Source organism: Coturnix japonica, chromosome 1 (genome assembly GCF_054131305.1).
Source record: "Coturnix japonica strain WE chromosome 1, WE-NBRP24, whole genome shotgun sequence".
NCBI classification, from domain to species: Eukaryota; Metazoa; Chordata; class Aves; order Galliformes; family Phasianidae; genus Coturnix; species Coturnix japonica.
The window spans coordinates 36,111,773-36,135,830 of NC_140663.1; the positions used below are offsets into that span (position 1 = coordinate 36,111,773).

At 36.1% G+C, this 24,058-nt stretch overlaps 1 protein-coding gene across 3 annotated transcripts in view; it reads left to right on the plus strand.

Annotated features, from left to right (window-relative positions):
• Window positions 1–22,421, plus strand: part of ACSS3 (acyl-CoA synthetase short chain family member 3) — a 74,809-nt gene extending 52,388 nt beyond the window's left edge. Inside the window, exons 10-16 of one of the 3 annotated variants that reach the window (XM_015857410.3) lie at window positions 4,057–4,152; window positions 7,639–7,702; window positions 16,698–16,779; window positions 17,721–17,843; window positions 20,862–20,961; window positions 21,041–21,216; window positions 21,506–22,421. In XM_015857410.3, the coding sequence (XP_015712896.2) occupies window positions 4,057–4,152; window positions 7,639–7,702; window positions 16,698–16,779; window positions 17,721–17,843; window positions 20,862–20,961; window positions 21,041–21,216; window positions 21,506–21,571 (707 nt within the window). In that variant the 3' untranslated portion in view covers window positions 21,572–22,421. Of the gene's footprint in view, window positions 1–4,056; window positions 4,153–7,638; window positions 7,703–16,697; window positions 16,780–17,720; window positions 17,844–18,817; window positions 19,268–20,861; window positions 20,962–21,040; window positions 21,217–21,505 lie in introns of those variants that run through there. The other 2 variants (XR_014942788.1, XM_015857411.3) reach the window with 2 other exon arrangements.
• The last annotated feature ends 1,637 nt before the right edge of the window (window positions 22,422–24,058 follow it).

Genomic DNA, 24,058 nt, shown 5'->3' on the forward strand with positions numbered 1-24,058 from the left:
AAATGCACTCTTTGTTTCTGCATCTGCAGCACTTTGTCTAATGTAAGATTAGCTGTCAGAGACACAAATGCAACAGAAGTGCCTGTATCAGGCTATCCATTAGCTGTCCAGTATAACTCAATATTACTGAAATCTCTTTTAAGTCTTTTATGTATGTATGGAGTAGGATAAAATGAAGAGTCGCATCTTTGAAATCTGAGAGTTAATTTCTTTAGATCAGCCCCTATGCTGAAAATAAAAACGTAATGAGGGACTTGGGACATTTTAACAGCCATGATTTTAAGACAATCTCTCAGTGATTCTGTCTTGTGAGTCCCAGTGAAGTGCTTTTCATTATTCTCAGAGGTAGATACATTTCCTCCATTATAACTCAAAGCAGATGTTGAATGTAGTTACATGCTAGTTGTGAAACACTGCTCTTCTAAATAGCTGTTTCATTGTCACATTATAAGGTGTTATGCAGAAATGAAATTGGTTTTATGGTCCAGTTGTTCTGAAGAGCCTTCCCCAGCCAGAGGACTGCTGACTTGCTTGCATAGGGAGTGGAAGATTTGCTCCTTAAATGTGTGTTGAAAGAACAGATCAGAAGACAGATCTGCTGTTTTATTTGTAACACTGGAAATACGCAATTCTCTAAAGATTTCAGCACTAGAAATCTGTGAAGACACTGCACATTAATTTAGAGAATCTGAAAGTATAAACAAGTGATGGGTATCTGTCTATTTCAAAACCTGGTTTAAGAGGTGGGTAGAATATAATGTCCATTTGACAAGTGCTATCCTTCTTCAGCCTCCTGCTGAATTTTACTTTCTGATCTATGTCTTGTAACTTGTGAGTTGACCCAAATTTAATTCAGACCAAAGACTTTTAAGTGGTCTTGCTTATTGGAAATATTAAAAAGACCACATAGTACTTGTATTACACATATTTGATATGGAGGATTCCTCATCAGTAGTTATTTTTCTGTTTTCTTTTGAACAACGTTGATTTTTTTTTTCAGTGAGATTTTTGATTCAGTTCCACTTTCAAGTCAGGCTGTTTTCTCCTTGATGAAAAACACTCTCATGAAAAGCAGCTGCTGTTTTCTGATAGGGTTGGGAAATTGATATTTCAATCCAGCATCCTGTTTGAAAGATACACTTTGATTTCCCAAGAAATGTAAAGCACAAAGACCCATGCTACGCTTTGACAGTATTCCTTGGTGCTCTTACTTTGTAAGGGAATGTTTAGCATTCAGAAACCGTAAACCTAACACAAAGAGTGGATACTTCTGGGGTGTCTTCTATTAATTAGTATCTGCTCTAAACACCAACAGTCCATTTTTTTTTTTCTTCTATATAGAAAGTCTTAATTCAGGCATGGGAATTGAATGCACAGCATAGAGATTAGAGCACTGGTAAATATGAAAAGGATGTATTTCCACAGGTAGTTGAGAAGACAATAGAAGACACAACAGCAATTATAAAGGCCTATTCAGAAAGTTTTAGAACTTGTGATTCTTGTTTAGAATAAATGGACTTATATGCAGTCCTGTTCACTGTTTTCCAAAAAGCAGAAACACAGACAAAGTAGTATGACAAGGAGTGATTTCCATTTTAGTTCACACAGTTTTCATTAGCAGTGCACCGGAGAACCAAGCAAATCTAAACTAATTTTCAGAAATTTCACACATTCTCTGTTTCTCCCCAGAGTTCTCTGATTGAGAGCTCTGCTGTTTGAAATGTTTGTCAGCTCCTGAGCTGTTCTAAATCTTAGCGGTGCACCAGAGTACACTGATCTTTCTCACTCAGCAGTGAATCTAATTACTGTGCTTTGGTTATAGAATGTCTTTCTCACCTAATCTGTTACTGTATGCTTTTTAGTTCTTGATGTACAGTATGTAAAGAACAACACTTCGGAGTCCTTCTCTCCTCCTAATGCTGTCAAAAATAAACTTGCCCCTCTAGTGTCTTTTCCAGTTCACTGTACGCTGAGGAATATTTTCTTCTTTGTTCTTAGGAAGAGAGGAAAGAAGTTGAGGTCAACAACTTACTCAGTATTGAGCAGAAAATAGAGCTCTGAAACAGCTGAATAAATTGTTGGTTTCTCTTCAGTATGATCATTGACTGGCTGCTTTAGATCTTGCTGATGTGTCACCTCTGTAATTGCAGCTTTTTGGAAGGAAAAACAAGATTAGTGCTTGTGGGGGAAACATGCTTTGTATAGAAAAATAGAAAAATAGAAATGTGAAACAACCAAGTCAACTTTTTAGCCCACCTGTGTTGGCATTGAGGGTTGTTCCACAGCTGAAGTTGGGCCCTAGATTAACCATGCGATGTTAATGCTAATTTTCAGCTACCTACTAACACCTAACTCAAAAGTACAGAAGCACGTGGCAGTTTTGTTCTTATAGAAATTGAATAGTCATTAAAGAACTGAGATGGCAGGGATGTACTGTGGAAGCTGAGAAAATCCACAGTAAAAACAACTGTAGTGACTTCTAATACAAGAGAACTGAGAATGTCTTCAGCTATCAGAGAGAAAAACAGAGGTCAACACAAACCTGCTTATTTGTGCTGAAGCTTGAGCTTAATGTGGGTTATGAATTCCAGGTCAAGCGACCTGAGAGCTGGGACATCTCCAGAGTTATAATGCTACATATTTATAGTACTGGTGCCATGCTGTGCTCTTGGTAATATTTACAGCCACATAGACACTTCTGTTATTTTCCTACATCTCAGAGATACAGAAACATTTAAAAGAAATTTCTCTGTATTTTTTTCTTACAGAAAAGGGAAGGATAACAGCTGGTCTTTCTTTACACTTAGACTCTACTGTATGACTTAATTGTTCCTTATTCCTCTTCCTATCTTAACTCTTCTAGTATAACGGCTTCATGTGAAATTGAGCTTTTTTAAGGGAGAAAAAATGAGGGCAAGTGAGAAGGGAGGACTTTATAGCTGCCTAACTGTGAGGATAATTAGGAAGGTGTAGGCATACCAGGGGATATTCATGCTGTGTGAGGAAGGTATTCGCATTAGCTCTGCAGTAGGAATTGCAGACCTACTTGCCTTCTGTGGGCTCCTTGCAGGGAGCAAAGATACATAGTACAAATGCTTAATTTATTTGTCGGCAGTTAGGTGAATATATTTCTAAGGTTCAAAAACTGGGAGAAATTTGTCTTCTGGCATAAAAAAACCACAAACACTGAACCTCTAATAATGATGTGAACAGTAAAAATTCATTGTTTTTAGATGCAGGAATAGAAAACAGCTGGACTATGATCACAAAGCCTGGAAGCAGTTTGATTCCCATTCCTTAGAGTATTCCTTTCAGGTTTATTTTGGCAGCATGTGAAATTTCGGTCTGAGTTCTCTACCTTATTTCTTTTTGAGCCTTTTCATTATTTGAAGTAGATGTCATCAAGAAATACTAATAAGAATTCCAGGATTATAAAAGAGGCATTTCTGACTTACCTGCATTATTTACAGTACATTTTTGTGAGGGGCTACCTTCTTCTCTATGGTCATCTTGACCAATATTGTCTTGGAATTCTGCATTTATTAACCTTCCAGACCTCAGAACTGTTAATAATTTCTCATTCCACAATAGAACAACCGATACTTTGATATTGCCCTACAGGGATAAGATAATCAGCCAAAAATTGATTGTTGTTTTTTCTTGAATAGAACATTGATTTGTGAGATAAACGCTGAAATGCATCTACGACACATAGCGTTTATCATGGCTTTGCTGTAGGCAGTTTCCTACTGCTGTAGTGTGACCATAGCAGAATAAGCCACAGTTGTAATGCAGAAGATTTTAATTTTGGATTTTCTACTGATTAATGGAACAACTTCCCGTGTGAAGAACGCAAATTTCTGTGCTGAATTGATATTTGTTATATAAGACAGACAAATCTTATGAAATCTCCCATTGCTTGTCTGGCATTCAATTGTTTTAAATTTTTTTTTTTTATAATTGTGATGTGCTGTACTGTAAGCAAAACTTAGAAGCAATAGATACTAAATGATAATAAGAGCAATCTTACCTAACATACTTATTTTCTTTTAACAGAATCTGGTTCTCCGATAACTGCTTCATGTGTTGGTTTGGGGAACTCTACAGCGCCTCCGCCCGGACAGGCAGGAAAGCCAGTGCCAGGATACAATGGTAAGGCTGTGCTCAGTATGCTGCTAGAAAACCATACCACTTATGTGCAATTTAAATGCAAGTTAGTTTTTAGACTTTATAGGGAAAGCATATTACGGTATTTCTAACAGATCTTCCTTTAACAAGGAGCTCTGTTTTTATGTCTTGTGAAATGTGACTGTACGTAACAAATTCAGAGTAAATCTCAAAATCATTGATGAACTACTTGTACCTTTATCATACAAAAGCAATAGCATGTATTTCTAAATTAGATATAACAAAGATACATAAAGAATACTGGGCTTTGTCTACGATTGCACAAATTAAATGAGAAGCAGCAGTAAAATGTATTAGCATGTTGGGAAGAATGTTAGTAATAACCATCAGCAGAAGAGGAAATGATAAGTAGACAAATAATTGCTTTAACTTGCACTCTGTTCTTTCACATCTATATTATCAATTTTCAGAGCCTAGATAGTTTTGTTATGGGAGATGTACATCATATCTCAGAGACTCACTTATAGTTATTTTCTTCTGGAGCCATGATTTCATATGAGAAATATCTTGACGTGCATAAAGAGAATTCTTAGCGTAACATCAGTTTCTTGCACTGATATGTCACTAGTGAACTAACAAGCAGCTTGTAAAATTTTCTAATGGCAAACTCAGTGTTTTTATTTTAACCTGTTTAATTCTTTTTTTTTTTCTTCTTTTTCTTTTTAAATCAAAGCCAGGATGCTGCCTATATATGTACAGGTGTGTGAAATCATTTTGGAGAGAGGTGCTCAACACATTATCTTTATTTCCAGCTGGGAGAAATAGCAGACTATGAACAAACATTAAAAGGGAGAACAGAGCACAAGCTGTCTGGAAACTGTTTGTATGTAGAGAGTGTGGTTACAGGATTAAGAATGCAAAACCACTTTCATAGCTGGGAATTCTGATGTTAACACAAATTTTCAGATTTCCTTGAAGTCCAGAAAGTAATTAAATGTCTTAAAGGTCAAAATATCTTCCAGAAAGATTCCCACATCCTTGGGCAGAAAAAGCTTTGTTCTTTTTGATTCTAGTAGATGATAGAAATTAAAGTGAACATTTAAGAAGATAACCACTTTCAGCAGATCTGTATTTTGGCACTTACAGCATGAAGACAAAATATAGGTTAAAAACAACATTAAAACAAAGCCATCAATTTAGGAAAGAGTGAAAGGCTGCAATTGCATTACACATGCTAGAAAAAATATCTTACCAAACGAATGTATGACAAACAAGAATATAAAAACGTTTCATGTACTTTTGAAACATGGCATCAAATGTAGGTAAGGAATTCCTTTATGCAGACCTGAGGAAATACCTAAAACATGCAATAAAAAGGAAAAAAAATAATCAGGTGAATACTGAAATTCACGGAAGTTTTAGGATAGACCTGTACCATTTTCAGTTGTTGGTTTGAAGCCAGTTATGCTCAGTAATGCAGCCATTCATGAAATAGTGGGTCTTGAAATTACTGTGTACTGACAGCTGTCACCCACGTCTGTTCTGATGTTTTGGCTGCTGTTACTGCATCAATGAGAAGGGTTTCCTATGCCATATAAAAGAAAGATTTTGTATTCTTAGGATATATGTGTAACTGGTATTGATTTTTGTATACTAATAACATTTTATTTATGCTGTCACATATGCAGAAAGCTACAAATCTACTTCTTTTCTTGTGAAGTACTGCCAAATTCTTACAAAGCAACATTTGTATTTATAATTTCAAAGTTTAATAGTGCATATGGCATTTAAATTTGAATCAAAATGCCATAGCAATTTCTAGCACTCTTGCTTTAAATCTGACATTGAATTATACTTTCTCTTTGGTCTACTTTTACCTTTTTCAGATAATTTCATAGCATTTTTCACAAACTGGAGCAAGTCTTGCATGTTGCAGCATTAATTCTGCTACTCAGTTATTCAGTAATTTAGTAGTATGCAGTGTAGCACCCACTTTCCCCAAATTTTAGTACATTGTAATGCATTTTTGCAAGAAAGGGAATAAATACTGGAATTCCTACCCTGATAAAATAAACTGTTTACATTTTACTTTTATATAATAAAAACACGAAAGTAAGTTGGCGGGGGGAGGGGCAATTAAAGATACGGGGGAGTGTATTGCTGTATTCTGAGTCTAAATTCTCAAAATGTAACATTTCCATGTTCTTGTGGCACCTAAAAAGATATAAGAAAAAATATTTAAAGATTTTAAGTATATTTTATTTATATCAGTCTGCTGTTTTTCATTGAAGTGTTTTTTGGATTTCCATTCATCCTTTTGATCTCCTACCCCTGTTACTCCTTCCATCTCAATGAGTTGGTGTGACTGACTTGCCTTTGTCGATCTACTGAGCTCTTGCTTTCAAAGGGCTCTTCAGTTACTTAAAAAATACCATCCTCTGAAGGAGTGGCTTCAGCCAGAAATAGAACAATTACAGATACTTGGCTTTCTTTGGAGAGACAGATAAGAGATAACTCATAAAGCTCTTAGCAAGGTTTTACTCAGAAGTCTGTCATCTTCTTTTCCTCATTTGCTCTTTAACTTAATACAGAATGTAAGAGTATTTGTATTAATTTAATTCCATCTTAACATAGCTTTATTTGCTTGGGCAGACTTCAAAAAGCATTTTTAAAGTCCATGTCAGCCCAATCTGTCAAAACCATTCCTCTCTGTTTTTCCATGGTTTAGTCATTTCACTTTAATTCCACTCATCTAGGCCAAGTTAATACTCTAGTTAAGAAATAACATAGCCCAGCTGCCGTTCCTTCCTGATGATGCCTGTGCCTTCAATAGAATGGGTGGTTATGTTGGATTTTCCAAGATGGCTACACTGAGGAGGCTATTTCAGGTGTTTTTCCTCAGAAAACTACATACTCTGTACTAAGATATAATCTGACGGTCATGGGTCATTGTCATCCATTGAAGTTTTCTGTTACCCTGCTGCAGAGCTTTGGGTTATTCCCAAATTACCTTATGTCTTCGTGCTAGGCTGGAGTAATCCTTTTTGCTGAGGGAGAATTTTTTGGAGCCTGCAGAGAGCCTCTGAAAACCAGGCACATTTATTTATTGCTAATAACATTTCTCACGTTTGCTAGATGAGCTTCCAGTAATCTTAGTTATTTTTTACCCGTCTTATCTGAACACTTTTTGCCCATATTTGTCATGTATCCGAAAGATTCTTCATTATATGCAAGCTTAGATTTTACAGTATGAAGGTGCCTTTTACTTTCAGTTCAGTATTTTTCCTTTTTTGACTTTGTTCTGTGTCTACTCCCAGAACAGAAGTATTATTTAAAGCTTCTTGTACTTAAAGCTGAATGTTAATGTCATGAGATCATCCAGTATTGTACTCTGAAATTATTTAATACTTTTTGTTGCTTGGCTCTCAAGTGTGACGCAAGTTGATACTCATAATGAAAAACTCTTTCCTCCACTAACATGAGTTGTCTTCCCATATTACTTTTTTACAGTGATGATTCTGGATGAAAATAAGGAACCAGTGAAGGCGAAGACTTTAGGAAATGTTGTGGTAAAGTAAGCAAAGTACCTTACATTTAAGAGAATCTTTTTGGTTGAGATGGTTGTCTTTTGACCAAAATTCATGTATTCAACAGTAGTTGAAGTTTAAAGAGTTGAAGTCTGTCTCTAATGTTAATTGCAAACAGCTGCAATGTTTCGTACGAATTAATCTGGAAAAACTGCAGATGAAATGATATAGGTGAATGAATTTGTTTTTGGGGTTTTGTTTTGTTTTCCTTAAATTACAGCAAAATTAACCGTTTTCTTAATTGCCAGACTGTTGGCACGAGATCAAGTATTGTTGTGGCAAGCACAATATTAAATTCTTCCCTATACTTCTTCATCTTTCAGTTCAGGGAAATAATAGAGCAGTTGAGATTCACATGCTTTGGTGTACTACTGTGATACTGTGTGCCCTTTCACTGCCTCCTAATCCCCGGTGATGTGTGTTCTTAAAGAGAGAAGATGTTTCTTGGTCTCTTTAAAAAGAGCAAGATGTCTCTGGGAGTACTTTGCATAGAGCAGACAGTTCTGCTGTGGCAGCGTTTGGACAGGTTGCCTGTAGGAAAAGATTATAGCAAAAAAAAAAAAAACAAACCAAGGAGAAGAAATAGAAACAAAACAAAAAAACAACCAGCAAACCTGTAGATACATCAGTCAGTGACTTTTTAGTGCAGTTTATCAGTCTTGTCAGATGAGTTCTGTTAGATTTTCTCTTTTCAAAGCACAACTTTTGTAGGACCTTTTCTTAGATACGGGAGTTTCTGTTTAATAATGCTGTGAACATCAGTTACATTTCTTTTGTTTATTTTTCCTCCCTGTTTCCAGAACCTTTCCATATATCACGAAGACTTCAAAGGTTATTGCTTTCCACAGCATGTGTCAGCTGTGTATTCTGAATGTTTCACATGTTTTTAAGCAAATGAGATTTTCCTCAACTGGATAGCTACATTGTGATTAACATGTTAGCACTGGCCTCTGTTTCCACTCACAGAAAATACTTAACTTCTGAAAGTACATAAATGCCAGCAAATACAAGACCCAAGAGAAATGCATTAATCAGCTTCTGTTCTGGTAAAATTAAGAGGAGTAGTGCTAACTCACATTCTTCATACTTGCTTAGATGAGTGGAAGAAGTAAAATGGTAAGCATTAAACCTCAGGGAGCTGAAGTTTTTTCAGAAGCCAAAAACAGTGGGACAGATGTACCGATTCTGACGAGTGGTTAAGGAGAAAAGTTAACTGAGGGTTGAGGTAGTGGGCAAGTGAGCTGGAGATGAGATGCATGTATATACTACAAATATTGGAGTATGCTGTAGAAGCACTGAAAAATACAGGCTGTGTAGCTGCACAGTGCTTGCTTGGGAGCCTGAGTTTCTAGATTGAGGAGTTTGCTCAGCCATATTACTGTCTAATATAATTAGACCACTGTGGAGGCGGAGGTATAGTATCAAAGGAGGGGTTTTACTGCATGACACATGTATTTTCAGATGGAAGTCTATGCCCTGCCTAATTTTGAGCACCTTAGGCCTAGCCACCAGGACTCACAGACATATGTTAAAGTGCACAAACAATCTTTCCTTAATCAGCAGACTTAGATTTAGATGTCATTTTTCTGTGACACCCATAAGATGTGCATTCATTCCACTGTGGAGTATGAGTAATTTAAATTGCACAAGCCTTTAATAGGCTGTGCTTTGCAGTGTCAGTAATCTAGGTCAGAGTGAAGGGCTGTCTTCTGAAGCTCTTGTCTCCTTAGTGCCTTACTATTGCCATCATAAAACTTAGGTTTGTAATCATTGGATACAGAAAGATATTTTAAAAGAAAAAGCTGTCACAAGCATTTAACTAGGATGGAGTAAATAAACTTCTAGATGTGCTTATGTTTCTCTGCTGACACAGAGCTTAGCCACCTGAAGCTAAGTGAAATAAATTCCATCCTTAGAAACTCTGCTGAATGAGCTGAATTATGTCTGCAAGCAGGTAGATGCCATTTCTGAGTTGTAACCTGGTATTTACGCGCCTGTCAGCACGGGATACTGCCACATGAGGAGATCCTCTTGGGGCTATTGCCAAACTCTTAAGGTCAGGATTTACCTTCCCTGACACTGCTCAATATTTAGACATTTTTCTTAGGGGATTAAAAATATGTTTATGATTGATTTTGTTTGTTTTGTATTTCTTGGCATGTTTTTTGCTGCAGCCACATAAATCAGCAGAATAGTAGTGAGGGCATTTTTTTTTTTCTTGTTTTTTTTTGTTGTTGTTTTGTTTTGTTTCTGCTATACATTGTATTATTTTAGGTAGACTATTGGTGCGGGGTAACTTATTTTAGCATATCCTTATTTTTTATAATAAACATTCTGAAATAAGAGTAAGGGAGAAATTACACTATTTCAAAAAAAAAGAAAAAAGTATGAAACCAGTTTTTAGGAGGTGAATTGTCATCCTTCTTTCTGCTCCAGTGTTTTTTCTGACACATTTCAAAACAGTTGAAAACAGAGCAGATGCGCTGAGTAGATCTAGAAGACAGATTCCAGATGTTTTATCACTTACACTATTTGAACCTGCAGTTTGTTAACAGAAGTAGGTTTTAGAGTAGTATCGTATGCAGCATGTTAGTATTTCGTTCCAGGTTTCATTCTAACAAGTGACAATTTCTTGGCAGTATTTATTCATAAGAATCTGTGATTGTTACGTTAATCACAACACATTTTCTGTCTTCTGCTGCATCCAGCTGAATTATTGTTTAGCATTATTTATTTATTTATTTATTGTATTAGGGCTATTTTTCATAAAGCCCTCCTGCAAAAGAAGCCTTTCTCCTCATCGTTTATTTGCAGACTTGTACTCACACTTTAAACAGTGGGTATGATCCGTGTTTCTAGCAGGTTCTGCTTCTCACCTCAGTGTCCTCCCCATGTGTTCTGAAGGCAGCAAAGGAGTCAGGCTAGTTTTGTCTATTCCTCTATCATGCACTCAGCAGCAAAATATAGTTTACTGCTTTAGAAAGGAACAAGCTTGAACAAGTGTTTGCTTTATCTACAGCATACGTGAGCTGAGAAAATATTCTTCACTATTTCTTGGAGAGGAGTATGACCACACAGTACCTACAGCACAAGCTGTGCAAAAGTGGTATGATGCAGCTCTTGGTTATTTTTAGCCCAGTATAACTGCTGGTAAGGACTGTTGGGGGCTGCCTGAAGCCTGCAGTGCTCATAAGTATAGTATTTAAAATGCCTGTTCTTGCAATGAAGACTTAAAAATATATCCTGAAAGAGTCAAATTGTTTAGGAGGATAATACTCATTACTCTGTCTCCCTACTCCAAGTATATTACCTTCTTTAGTCATACTCACTTGATGTTTTTTTCATGTAATCATCATCAGTGTGCCCTGTGGAAAGATTTTTTTACTGCTGAGAATGCACATAAAGACTAATGTACACGGACAGTGCGATAACATTTCAACTTCACAATTCTTCCAGGATAATGTAATCAAATGCAGTATCAGAAAATTTATGATGGAAGGAGAAGAGAAAATGAAGACTACTGCAGCTTATGAAGATGGTTTTGTATGAAGTGATCTTAAATGTATTTTTTTTTTAGCTGGAATCTTTGAACCTGAAGGGTACTTAGCCTAGAACTTATTCTGAAATGAAAATGATAGCTGTAACGGCTTCTGTATCCTTTAGTAAGACCAGTCTAATTTAGTGGCACACTATTGTTTCTGTTGTTCTGACCTGCCTATAACTAGTACATGCCTGAAAAATTGTGTTTGTGTGTGTTCATGTGTGTAATCATGATAAGCAATGAGAACTTTCCATGTTGTCTGTGAGAAATGTTAGCATGACGAAATACCATTCAAATTCTAGTGCCTTGGAAACCTCTTCTACATTATGAGGATTGTAAACTCATTATGTTTATTTAACGAGACAGTGGTCAGCTTTGTCTTATTTCCTAATATTATGTCCGTCCACAACAGGTAGAGGACTACATTTGCCATAAACGCATTCTATCCTGAAAGTAATGTCTACCAGTACATTTCCCTCTAGATCCTTCCAGGAGTGCCTGTAAACATGTTACACTTCCTCTAGTGTTTGTGTAGTTAATTTTGTGCCACTACAACAGAGTTTTTTGCAATATATATTTTAAAAAGTAGTTTTACCATTCTCCACAGAAACAGGTAAGAATTTCTGTCCCATATTCACACAGATGAGAGATGCTGTAGTTGCACTGTGCAGTAATTCTGTTTTTTCAAGAATTTAGGATTGGCATAGGAAGAGGAAAGACAATGATAATGTTCTGTCAATGGTTGCCATGATTCAAGTGATGATCCACCCTACTATATACAATCACACAAAGGTTTATATAGAATACTGTATAAGGATAACACGTAGACAAGGTTTTGTATAGGATTGGTCCTGGTAAATATACAGCTTTGTACAATATTAGATTTTGTGTTGGCTGGATAGAAAGATGGCAAATAACAAAGATTTTGTTCCGTATTGAAAAAGATGTTCAGAATTAGGCAACCCATTCACAGTTTCACAGTTTGTGGTACTGTGTTCAAACTTTATGCGATGTTTGCAGAGCAAACAGTTGGATGTTCAGTAAAAAGCTTACTCATTTAATATTTCTTATAATGCATTTAAAATTAAAAAAAAAAAAAATCAGTATTGCTGTGGAAGTGTGTTACAGAAACAAGCAGCCTGAAGCCAGGAATGTACTCATTAAGATGCACAATAGAAATGTGCTAACTGAAAGAGCTTAAAGGAAAGAAAAGAGAAAGGAATAACACGTAATCATTCACAGCACACTGTGGTACCTCAGTATCCCATTAAAGATAATGAAGAAAAACCTTTTAATACTTGATGGGGAACAGTTCAGTATTCTAGCTTGGGATTAGCACATGGGAAGTGCTATACTTCCTGGTTGTGCTATTCCCCACCCCAAGCAATAATGGAGGCCAAGGAGGCAATGTCAGTGTTTTTAGACAGTGAAAGAGAAATTCCATCCGAAGTGAAGAGAGAGATAAGACCTTAACTGAGAAGACAGATAGATACATTTATAGTTAAATTTGATCTAATGATAAAAAATGATGCTCATTATTCTGAGATTTCTTTATATGGATGTAGTAATCCTCCAAATTGAAATATCTGAACACACTGAGAAACATTTATCTTCCTCATGAATGACTTCTTGAGTGTCTGAAAGTGATTAAGCAATACTGCCATTACTTGAGCTGTCATTTTTTTTTTTCTTTTTTGTAGTTTTGTTGACATAGTCTTCCATTTTGGAAATGGTATTTTAACATTTCCTATTGATTTTTTTTTTTCCCCCCATATAAAATACCCAATTATTACTTAAAGTAGCAGAAAATTAAAGACTGTGGAAGAGAGCATATTCCAGACCAGTGCCCGGAAGGAAGGTCTCTATGGAGAGAGAAGTGTTTCTTGTAGAAAAGTGTAAAGAAAGAGTGTCATCTTACATAGACTCCTTCAGTACATTTTTGTGGTTAACACCTAAGAATAGTTTGCTGTATTTTAAAACCAAGGAATGTACTCTAGAAAGCACTAGCTTTCTAATTAGGTTCTTCAGTATTAGAGTGGGCATACCTCTGAATATGGAAGTTCTTTGAAGGAAGGTAGCTGGTAGTGAACAAAATTCTTTGTTATTCAGTAGGGAAACTGAAAAGGAGCCGATATATTCTGTGGATGTGCTATTAGTAAAGTAACTAATGCATTATTTTGCATTTCTGGTTCTGATGTCTGTTTTGCAAAGAGACTGCTAAGAAGCTGGGTTTTAGAAAAGTATGAATACTTGAATAAAATTCATCTGAGATCTCTCTGCCAGCTCACCACGTTTTTTTATCAGCTTTGTCTTTTCCTTTTACACTTTCAGTGTGGGAGCATTTCTCCAAAACTGAGCTGAATACCTGTGGGTAACATTCAAATGTTTTAAACTCTTTCCAGGCACTTAAATATATATTATATGTATATATATATGTATAATATTTTTCCTTTTCCTCACTAACTTTTAGGGTTTTTTTCCTCCTAAATCCATGCTGAAACCAACTACCATCTGTGACCCTTTTCAGCTAAGGGAGTATTTCATGCAGTCTGGTAAATAAATGTTCAAGATCTCCTACCCTTCTCCACAAGTGTTCTAGTACTGTTGTTCCCCATATCTGAAAAAGCTTCAAGATTGGAGATGGTTTTCAAACTTAGTATCAAGAATTTTTTGGAAGAGTAACATTTACACACAGCATTACATAAATGCTGAGTAATAATACAGCTGCCAGTCAAGATGACTTGGCTCCATTCTCTGGCTGAATTCTTGTAACAGTGGCGTACAGTTGCTTTGACTGGCTGTAATGAACAGCCTGTAACTGCCATTGTCTACCATAAAATAAAGGGATGTCTTTTTTCTGAATCTCAGCAAGGTTGTGTCCCTAATAGTTTTGACTTTCTTTTGTACCTTTCAAAATCTGTTTTTCTATTTAAAAGAACTTTTGAGTGTTGTCAGTAATTTTTATTTTTTTTTTTCTTTTTCCACCAACAAAAAGTCTTGCAACATTTTGCCACGTGGCATCCTGACATGACATGATGCACACAGCCAGTTGTTTCTGGGCTAAGTTAGAAGTGGGTTTGTCTCTGCAAGGTCAGCTGCTGCTGAATGAAAAGCAAATGAACTGTGAAACAATGCTTAAAAAGCATGCAAGCGTGTGCCATGGGCCCATTGCTTGGGAATTATTTTGCCTGTAAGATGGATGCATACAAGATGGCATTTAGGTTTTGCCTAGGAGATGGAATGCAGTTCGAAATACAAATAGTGTTTTATAAAAAGCAGTGAAGGAGCATTTTCAGATTGTGTGTTTTGTGCTGTAGAGATACCTGTTGTAGAGATACCTGTGGTAGTCCCTATTTTATTTTTCCTGCTTCTCAGCAGTATGCACTCTGGATGCACTGATCATTGCATTTTTTCTTAATACAAACCAACCAAGCAATGGTGATGGGAGCAGTGATTATATTTTTGGTGATATGTTCCTTTCGGAGTTAATTTAATTGCAGAAAGCAAAACATTTTTTTCTCATTTCAGCAGTAAAATTCTTTCTTCTGCTGAATGAAAACCAACTGAAAATCACTGTGTAGAGCTGTGGAGAAATGAAGGATTTTATCAACGTAAATTACCATTTCTCTCTTATCACAGGGATGTTTCAGACTTAAATAAAGTTCAAAATTTGTAATGACTGAAGTTTCTAAGAACTGCTATACAACCTACAAGCAGGCAACAACCATTGTAATTATCATTCTCTCATGGATGTTCTTGAATGTGAACAAGAGATTTTTATTTTAAACTCATATGTATACAAACACAGGAATTGATATATCACTTTTCTATTTCTTTACTTATTTGAGGCACATACTGTGTCATGTTTGTGTATTGTAAGTATGCCTACTTAAAAGGGTGCTTAAGGTCAGCTAGTGCATTTCTACCAGATGAGCAGAAACCAACCTGCCCTCCTGAAAACACGGTGCCTAACCAGGAGCTGGCCTTTTTAGCCTTGCCTTAACCGTAATTTTAGGGAATGTGACTTAAAATAGCCAGAATTCTTAGAGATAATAGTAGCACTTACAGTTGTATAGTCTATTGTGCTACTTAAACTGAATTAAGCATAAGATACCTGTGATTGTAGAAGTCTTGAATTTGAATCATTGCTATGTCATGTGGCCTTTTCAGCACAGTTCATACTATTTCTACCTTAGGTATTTCTACCTTAGGTAGAAATACAGAAAACTTCTAAAAATTATTGTTATGGTTTTAATGTTAGAAATGCATCTTACAGAGCTGGAAGCACCTATTCTGTGACCTGAACATCACAGAAGACTTGTAATGATATCAGTGTTGCTGCAGGACTGAGAAGTGTTTCATTGCTGGAGAGTGTTGTCTTTTCTGGTCATAGAGACACGGTCAGCATGAAAAATAAAATGCCCTGGGATAAAGATTTGCTTTTTAGGCAATCTAGAAAACGCAGGCATAAGCATTTTCTAGAAGGCATTTAGAATTTTACCTATATAAATGTGCTTTCTGGCATGATCATGTTAATACTAGGGTTAAGCTGTATAAAGTTTGTGAATGTTGTATGTCTGAATAGGTATCTCTTAGGATTGAACACAGTTTACTTGAACTGCCTATAAAGGCAGTGACGGAGAAAAATGTCCACTCCTTTATTTTCTGAGACTTCTGTAGCTCCTCTGTCTGTCAGATAGCAATGTGAAATGCTCTGTCTTTTGTCATGCCCCTAGCTTTGACTGAGGACTGAATATATAGTATGTATTGAAAACTCAGCTAATAAGTCATTACAGAATTTTAAAATTTCACTACTTCTGTATATATTTTTTTATATATTCATATACCTATTTATATTTTAAAAAAGAATCCAGTCATCTTAGAATGATTTAAAATTGATTTTTTTTTTTAACAATATACTTCAAAGAACTCCTCATGTAACTGATGAAATAATGCACAGCTAGAAGAATGGAAATATTTTGTTTCAGATTACTGTGGTCAAAGTCGAACTATATCTTTTTATAGAAACTGAAGATGAATATACCTGATAATTTGCATGACTATACATGAGTTGGTTATGCATTAGAGTGAGAGCGATACCTATAATGAAGTTGTCTGAATCGTAGCACATATGCACGCATTTCTGACAGATACGTAAATTGTTGAAATCTTGAATGCTGGTTGTGTTTGTAGTATAGTATATAGTGTTTGCTAGACCAAGCATCATTTTGCTGAATGTTAGAGATGCTAATGCTTTCTATAAGTTTTGATTTAGATACATTTTAATGCTATCCTGTTTGTATAGTGAGTGTTTTTTGAATAATTTGTTGATCTCATTCCTTCTCAGGGATTATTTATCTGAATGTAAGTATGAACAGAGAGCAGAAGCTGTACTTGTTGGAAGTGTTTCTAACTATTTTACCTGATCTTTTCAATTTAAGGTTACCTTTGCCTCCTGGAGCATTCTCAGGCCTTTGGGAAAATCAGGAAGCATTCCACAAGTTGTATTTCCAGAAATTTCCAGTAAGAATTACAAAATGAGTTGTGTAAACTTTTGGTAATCTTGCAGCACTGAATGACATGAAGTTTCAATTGGGTAAAATATTATGTCTTTGGTACACTTCTTGCAGTTTTGAGAACATTTCAGGGTAAACATTTCTTCATGCTTACTCCAGCTTTAGGGGACACTGAATCTTTTCAGAACTGAAAAAAGACAGAAGCATGAAGTTTCTAAACCTATAAGTTGTTTTATGTCATTTGGTCTAAAAACATTGCCACATCTGCAACCTTAGTCTAGAATAGCTTCAGATATCCTTCTACTACTGACATGCAGCTTTTCTAATTTAGTGTCAGTTCAAAATACGCACTTGTCTGTAATGTGTATAAATACATAGGAGGCTTCTTACCAAATATCTCACATCAGATGAAGTATCTAAGAACATGTCTCCTTTCCATGTAGAAATTGATAGACCGTTATAGATAGGCTGTCCAGAATGGAAAGTTTGGTCCAATAACAGGAAATGAGTGACTCAAGCAGGCAGAGTATTTTCTTTATACTGGCATGTTGATGGTGTATGGATGGGTACAGCAAACAGGAGTATCTTTAGGGTCAGTTTGACATCTGTCATTGTGTTGTAACAATTCCACTCTTCTTGTGTAGATTCAGGCAATGTCCTTCTCTGAGCTGTCAGGGATCAAAGCAGGCAGAGTGGAAAAAGTTCAGATTTATGTACTCCATTTTCTGTTCTGTCTTAATAAAGGCTGGAAAACCTCTGGAAAGGAGCTCCAAGGTATATGATAATAGTGGTGAAAAATAACACAGAATTAAATCTTTCAGTCATCAACAGCTTACTTTGTTTGACACAATCAGTTATTTGCTGGCTTCATGGGAAATAGATGGCTCCTCTTACTAGTATATTCTAAGGTTGTTTTTGTTGTTGTTGTTGTTGCTGTGTTGTGTTTAGGGATATTATGATACTATGGATGCAGGCTATATGGATGAAGATGGCTATTTATATGTCCTGTCTCGAGCTGATGATGTGATCAATGTTGCGGGACACAGAATTTCAGCAGGTGCAATTGAAGAGGTGAGCACTTCCTGGTAATATTATAGAAGAGTGAAAGATGCATAAAGTAAGGCAACTTTATGGAGAAGGAAAATCTCAGAGAAATCACTCTTCTTTCTGCTTGTTTTAAATGTTTTAAATGTTTGGTGTTTGAATTCTTTTAACATAGACTAACATTTACTGCTTTTTCTTCATTTGAAGAATTTCCTTCTCTGTTCTTGAGGGGTTTTTTTTGTGTCAGTCTTATTGCATGAGTAGTACTAAATGAACAATGGAAATTTCTGTTAAATCCCACTGATAAATTAAAAATCATTAATGTAATAGCCATGCAACTCAGAAGGCTGTAAATATTGCAGTTAACATTTCTATCTGAATTTCAGGTCTGTTTTCATTTCCCTCTTCATAAGCACTGTGATTGCTATTCCCAAATGATATAGCAGTTGTTTATTCAGGGGGGCTAGGAAAAGGTGTGCTGACCATGTACAAAGAAAAATCCTTTTTTAAAACTCTGTATTTGACTGTTCACTGAATCACAAACTACTTTGTTGTTTGCTTGGTTTTTGTTTTGCTTTCTGATACTGGTTTTAGCAATATATTAATTATTACATTGTTATGTTTTGGCGACTGCAGTGGTTTGGTTTTTTTTAAGACCAGATAAGTATAGTCAAAACAAATTCTAATAAAAGCAGACAGTGCTTCAAAGAATCAGTCAGCCAGAGTTGAACCAGCTGCAGTGCTGATATGGGCCTGTGAGGACAGAAAGATGGCTTTCAGTCTGCTTAAACTTATTTCCCTTTGAAGTGAGATTTTTGTGTTGTTCTTCAACAATGGGGAATCTCATCCCTATCCATTACTGCTCTGTTGCTCAAGGGTATTGCTCCCTAGCTTCAGGCCAGATCTGAAGCTGTACAAGTAACCAAATTATCTTCTCATTAGTGTCATCTTTGTATCTGAAACTAGTCCCCAGGTAAGCATAGCTGTTTTTTCCCTTTTAGTTACAGCTTCCCCCTGAAACGGTGCTTCGTCACTACAGAATTCTGGATGCTTTTCTTTTTGTCTTTTGAACAAAGGTAAAAAAATAAAAATAAAATAGCATTGTTAGTACATTCACAGCGAATTGCTGGTTAACTTGAAAAGCATTAACAAGAATACAGTTAGCTTTTCAGTAAGATCAGTAAATACAGAATTGGAGGTTTAGTGAACAGTCTTCTAATTGTCATTCACCTTGTTGGGCAAATGTATGCATATAAATACATTTACATTATAGCTGTGTTACAATCTTAACCAGTATATCCTTAGTGACTTGGTGAAGAATTTCAGCTTCACTATATTTCAAGCAGTTTTCTTTATCTGTTAATATCACTGGAGCTCCATCTTTACTGAGATGCGGTAATTCTACTGGTAACCTTGCCAGTCATTAAATATTTGCCACTATGGTAACCTTAGCTTGTGTTGATCTGTCCATCGTGTCTGTACATCTGTGATTCCAAGCTTAGCTTGACAACTTTCTGAATATACCCAAATGAAGTCTTATCTGTCCAATGCAACAGATGTAAAGTTGAGGAATTTAGCATGAAAAGTTCCCTTTTCTGACAGTGGGATTTCTGACTGCTGCTGCATTAGAAGTCCCTTGTGCCCAGTAACTGTGTTCAAGAAATGCCCTTCATTTTATCTTATCACCTAAAAATTTTTTACTTGTGCTCATTTTGTTTTTTGTTCATCTTTTCAGCCTGTCTTAAAAAATTGATAATTTTTAAGTTAGTATTTACACTTCCAGTCATATGAAATTACCTGTCCCAGTGTCAACAGCATATTGATGGGATTTTTTGATAGACCAGCCAAGGAAATTAATATAGATCTTAACAGTCTACTTTTCTACAATTCACTGAAAAGTAGATGAAAAGTAGTTTCATCTTTTTCTCTTTCTTAGTTCTGTGTCAGTCAGGTTGCTATAGGCAGGATCAAGAAGTCAGCGTAGAAAAAGAATGGGTATTTAAAGCACAAAATTGAATGCTTTGTGGATTAGAGGTAGCCCAGGCTCATAGGTTTATGTCATGCAGTGAAATATCACTGGGATTAGGAATTGCATGAAGAAGCTTGGTGCTTTGGAAGAGGATTCTCAGTTACTGGTGTTCTGAATCCAGCTTAGCTCCCAACTTAGTGACACACATCTCAGTATCCATTGAGACATCTTGGTGATTTTCTTTCAGGAAACAGGAATCTCAGCTGGCTAATTGAAAACAAAAGAAACTCTTAGTCTTTTTTCTGAAAATAATTTGAGATATTGGCACTGCTGCCCATCGCTTGTGTGATTGCATAGAAATGTGGTAGGAAAGAGGAGGCTTTGGTTTAATTCCTTTTTTTGTCTGTGAAGGTTGAGACCTCACGTTTCCAGGCAGATCAACTGAGCGCTAAGTTAGCAGCAAGCTGACCTAGGGCTTGTATTTGGCTTTAGTTGAAATTGTCTTAATGAAGCAAAGAACTGAAGAGATAAAAGGCATTGGAGAGGATGAGCCAAAGTGAATACAACTCCATAGGCCTGCAATATCAGAGCTCCTGAGGTTTTAGTTCTTAACTCCACAGCATCCGTATTGTTAGACTGAGGTGGTTTTTTTTTTTTGTTTTTTTTTTTTTTGTTTTTTTTTGTTTTTTGTTTTTTGTTTTTATTTTCCAGCAAAAAGCACACTAACAAAAACCTAGATGTGACAGTCTTGTTTTCCCAAAACTATAAGGATACACTTTTGCTTTGTTCAAGCCTGGATTATTTCTATTTGATTCTGTGATTCTGCATTTGTATCTTATGCTGCCAATGTTTTTATTTTTTAAATTTGTTTGAAGAATACACATCAGCACCTATGAAAGTATTCACACATGCATTTGCAGTGTGTGTAATTAGAGTCCTGAAGTGTACTGACTAAATAATTACTGATGCCAATATTTAATCACTAAGTCTATTTTTATGTCCCTCCTTGTGGAATTTCTTCACTGAAATGCTCAGATTATTATTAATCTAGTTTAGTTTTGTTTTCTGTCCCTCAGTGTGTTCTCCGCCATCATGCTGTAGCGGACTGTGCGGTTGTAGGCCAGGAGGATGCCTTAAAAGGGCACGTTCCCTTTGTGCTGTGCGTGCTGAGACATGGTGAGAGATGATTCATACTGGTGTTAGTAAAACCTGCAAGAGTCCTAGAATAATTAAAGGACGTGAACTTCTTCACTAGATATAAAGACAGAAGAGAAGAAGATTTTGGAAGATATTGTTGAGCGAGTTCGAAATAACATTGGCCCTGTGGCAGCTTTTCAGAAGGGGGTGTTTGTGAAACAGCTACCAAAAACACGTTCTGGCAAGATACCACGTTCAGCTCTTTCTGCACTGGTCAGTGGAAAGCCATACAAGGTAAGTGGGAGCTGTGTGCTTGAATGAATTAGGCACTTGTGTGCATCCAAAGACACATCAGCATGGTTTTGATTCTCTAGACCATACTAGAACTGGTCAATACAATACTATATTGTATTCTACTCTGTTTTACTTATTAGATTCATGTTCCAGAGCTTTCCAGATAATTTTCTCTTGACTGTTTTTGAAAGTTAGATTTAGAAGATTCTGAAATTCTGAAATAAAATTGATTTACTGTTGAAGGACATCAATCTATTATTACATGCTTTTGCATATTCTTCGTTTTCAGATAACGCCAACCATTGAAGATGCTAGTGTGTTTAAACACATAGAAGAAGTGCTAAAGAAAAAGTAAATGGAATAGTGGTCCAGTAAAAGCATCTGTTATTGAAATATGCAAGGACTTTCTATGAGGAAATGCATATTTTAATGACTAATAATGATAATAATCGGGAATACTTTTTTAAACTGTTTTCTAAACATACTGTGTTCTTTTACCATACTGTCATAGTTAATGAAGCGTACTGAAGTCTCTGTGTGTTGTCATTGTATGCTGGATATTAAGATTGCTAAGAATTTTAAATAGAATTCATACATTTCTCTAGCCTTCAAGGGAGTCGCTATATTACTGTGATAGAATCATGGAATCACAGACAGCTTGGGTTGGAAGGGACTTCAAAAGATCAGTGCATCCAGCCTTTCATAGGAATAGGGTACCTAGGAGAGATTATCTGGTACCCTGCTGAATTGCATCTTGACAGCCTCCAATAGTGTGGGCTCTGCTATATCTGTTATTGCATAATGATACCAGTAACTTGAATTTGACTAAAACATCTTTCAGGTAAGACTCAAACTGAAGACAGCTGTAAGTAAGTAGAAATCCTAATGTGAAAGTCACTACAGACAAAACTTGTCTTCATTTAAAAATTAGAAACCTTGTGCCTTTAAAATTTTTATGAGCTTTAATTTTTTTTTTTAATTAGTTTTCTGGATTCCACTGATTCTTTTTTCCTAAGACTTTCTGTTAGAAATTAGATTATCCTAAATGTTTTGTTCAGTGACATTTTGAAATGTCTTTTTTTTTTTTTTTAATGTGGAATAATAGATGATTTTTGACTTTCAGGTTTGTTAAATTAAATCTTGATTGTGGTGTTGTTGAATGGAAAATGCGTATTTTAAATAAATGCAGGCATTTTTGCTTTGGATTATTATTATTATTATTTTTAATAATTTTGGTGTGGTGGCTTTTATTGCTCTTAGGATAAGTACAACCAGGATGTGCTTTCAGGCATAATTAGATGTTTCAGGCCTGCTGGTATATATTTAGCTAAGAAATTTAGCAAATACAGGTACTAGGCAGCCCATTTGTGATGACATATCTTCAAGGTTCTCAGCACACCAGGAGATGGAGGATGCATGCTCTAAATGCATTAATTCTTAAGCTGCCGTTTTTAACTGAAGAAGAAATGTAAAAATCCTTGTAAAAATACGTGAAATACATGTAAGAACAAATGAAAAGTCTAAAAGCAGAGAAGTTATTCATATTCAGCATTGCTTTTCAGAGGAATAAACAGCAAATAGTTGCCAAGTTTAGAAGCTGTGAGCATAGTTTAAGACCTTTTTATTTTCTCTGGAAATCTTTCAAGATCAAGACTGAAAAGGAGGAGAGGGGCAGAGTTGTCAGGTGCACTCACTGCTCCTGCCCTGCTCACGCAGATGATTCCAGAAATACCAAGTAATTTCTTTGACGCCGTTTAGAAAACCCAGATACAGAGCAGCAACAATGCACTATGGAAAAACATTCTTTTTCTTTCCCAGAGGAGCCTTTTTTATTCTGAGCAACTGTGATTGCAGAATGTTTTGCTTACAGGTTTGGGCTTGTGCCTAGCTGGGGAAAGGGAAAGAGGTGGTTATTCCTGTGCGTGGGTCTGTTGCTGCCCAGCAACGTGGTTTTATAAACAAGGAAGAACAATTGCATTTAACAAGCGATAGGAGATTACTCTTTCTTCTTAATTTTGTTTTTATAGAGAAGAAACACGTGAGTAGATCTGAATAGCCAGGGATATGGATGGAAGAGACTGGCACAATTGTTATTCACTAGTTGTGGATTGGAGCCATGTAGACAATGTTTAGCATAGCCATCATTCCTAACTGTTGGGAGTAGAGCCTTAGCTCAGACAGGGGAGACAGGTACGTACCAGGAGTTTTTATGTGCTAGCCTTGAATCAAGCTGGACTTCATAATAGCTCTATTTTTAAATAATGTGTTTTTAAATATTCTGGTCTGTTGTGTTGTTTTTTTTTTCCCACTGTGGACATGAGTTGGGGTTACTTCTAGGCACTATGCCTAGAGCTTCTGTTCCAAGAGCTTGCTCATTCCTTTCGTAACATATCCCATTTCCCTCTATGCTCCCACCCTGAATTGGTGTGTGGGCTGAGGAAAAAAATACTGGAAAATTGGAACTGGACTTCAAATAGCAAACTGTATTCAGATGATACTACAACCACTTCCAGTAGTGCCTGAATTGCTTTACTTTTTAACGAGCAAAGTAGGTCGAAGGAGAGCTGATGTAAGGAACATAAGCAACATTGGATAAGCCCAGGGAATTGTATGTTGAGGAGCCGTGTCCCCGTACAGCTGTGTTCTATCCAAAGCCGTCCAATCAGCCACATCATTAAGCTCTGTGCTCCCTCTCGTGGCAGATTCTGGCCAGTAAATTCACTGTAACTCATACCTGTTAGTGGCAAAATGTGCTTAGGCTTTGTTAGCTACGAGAGGTATATGGCATCCAAACTGTTTTAATGCAACTATGTACCAAGCTTAATAGACTTATAAACACAAA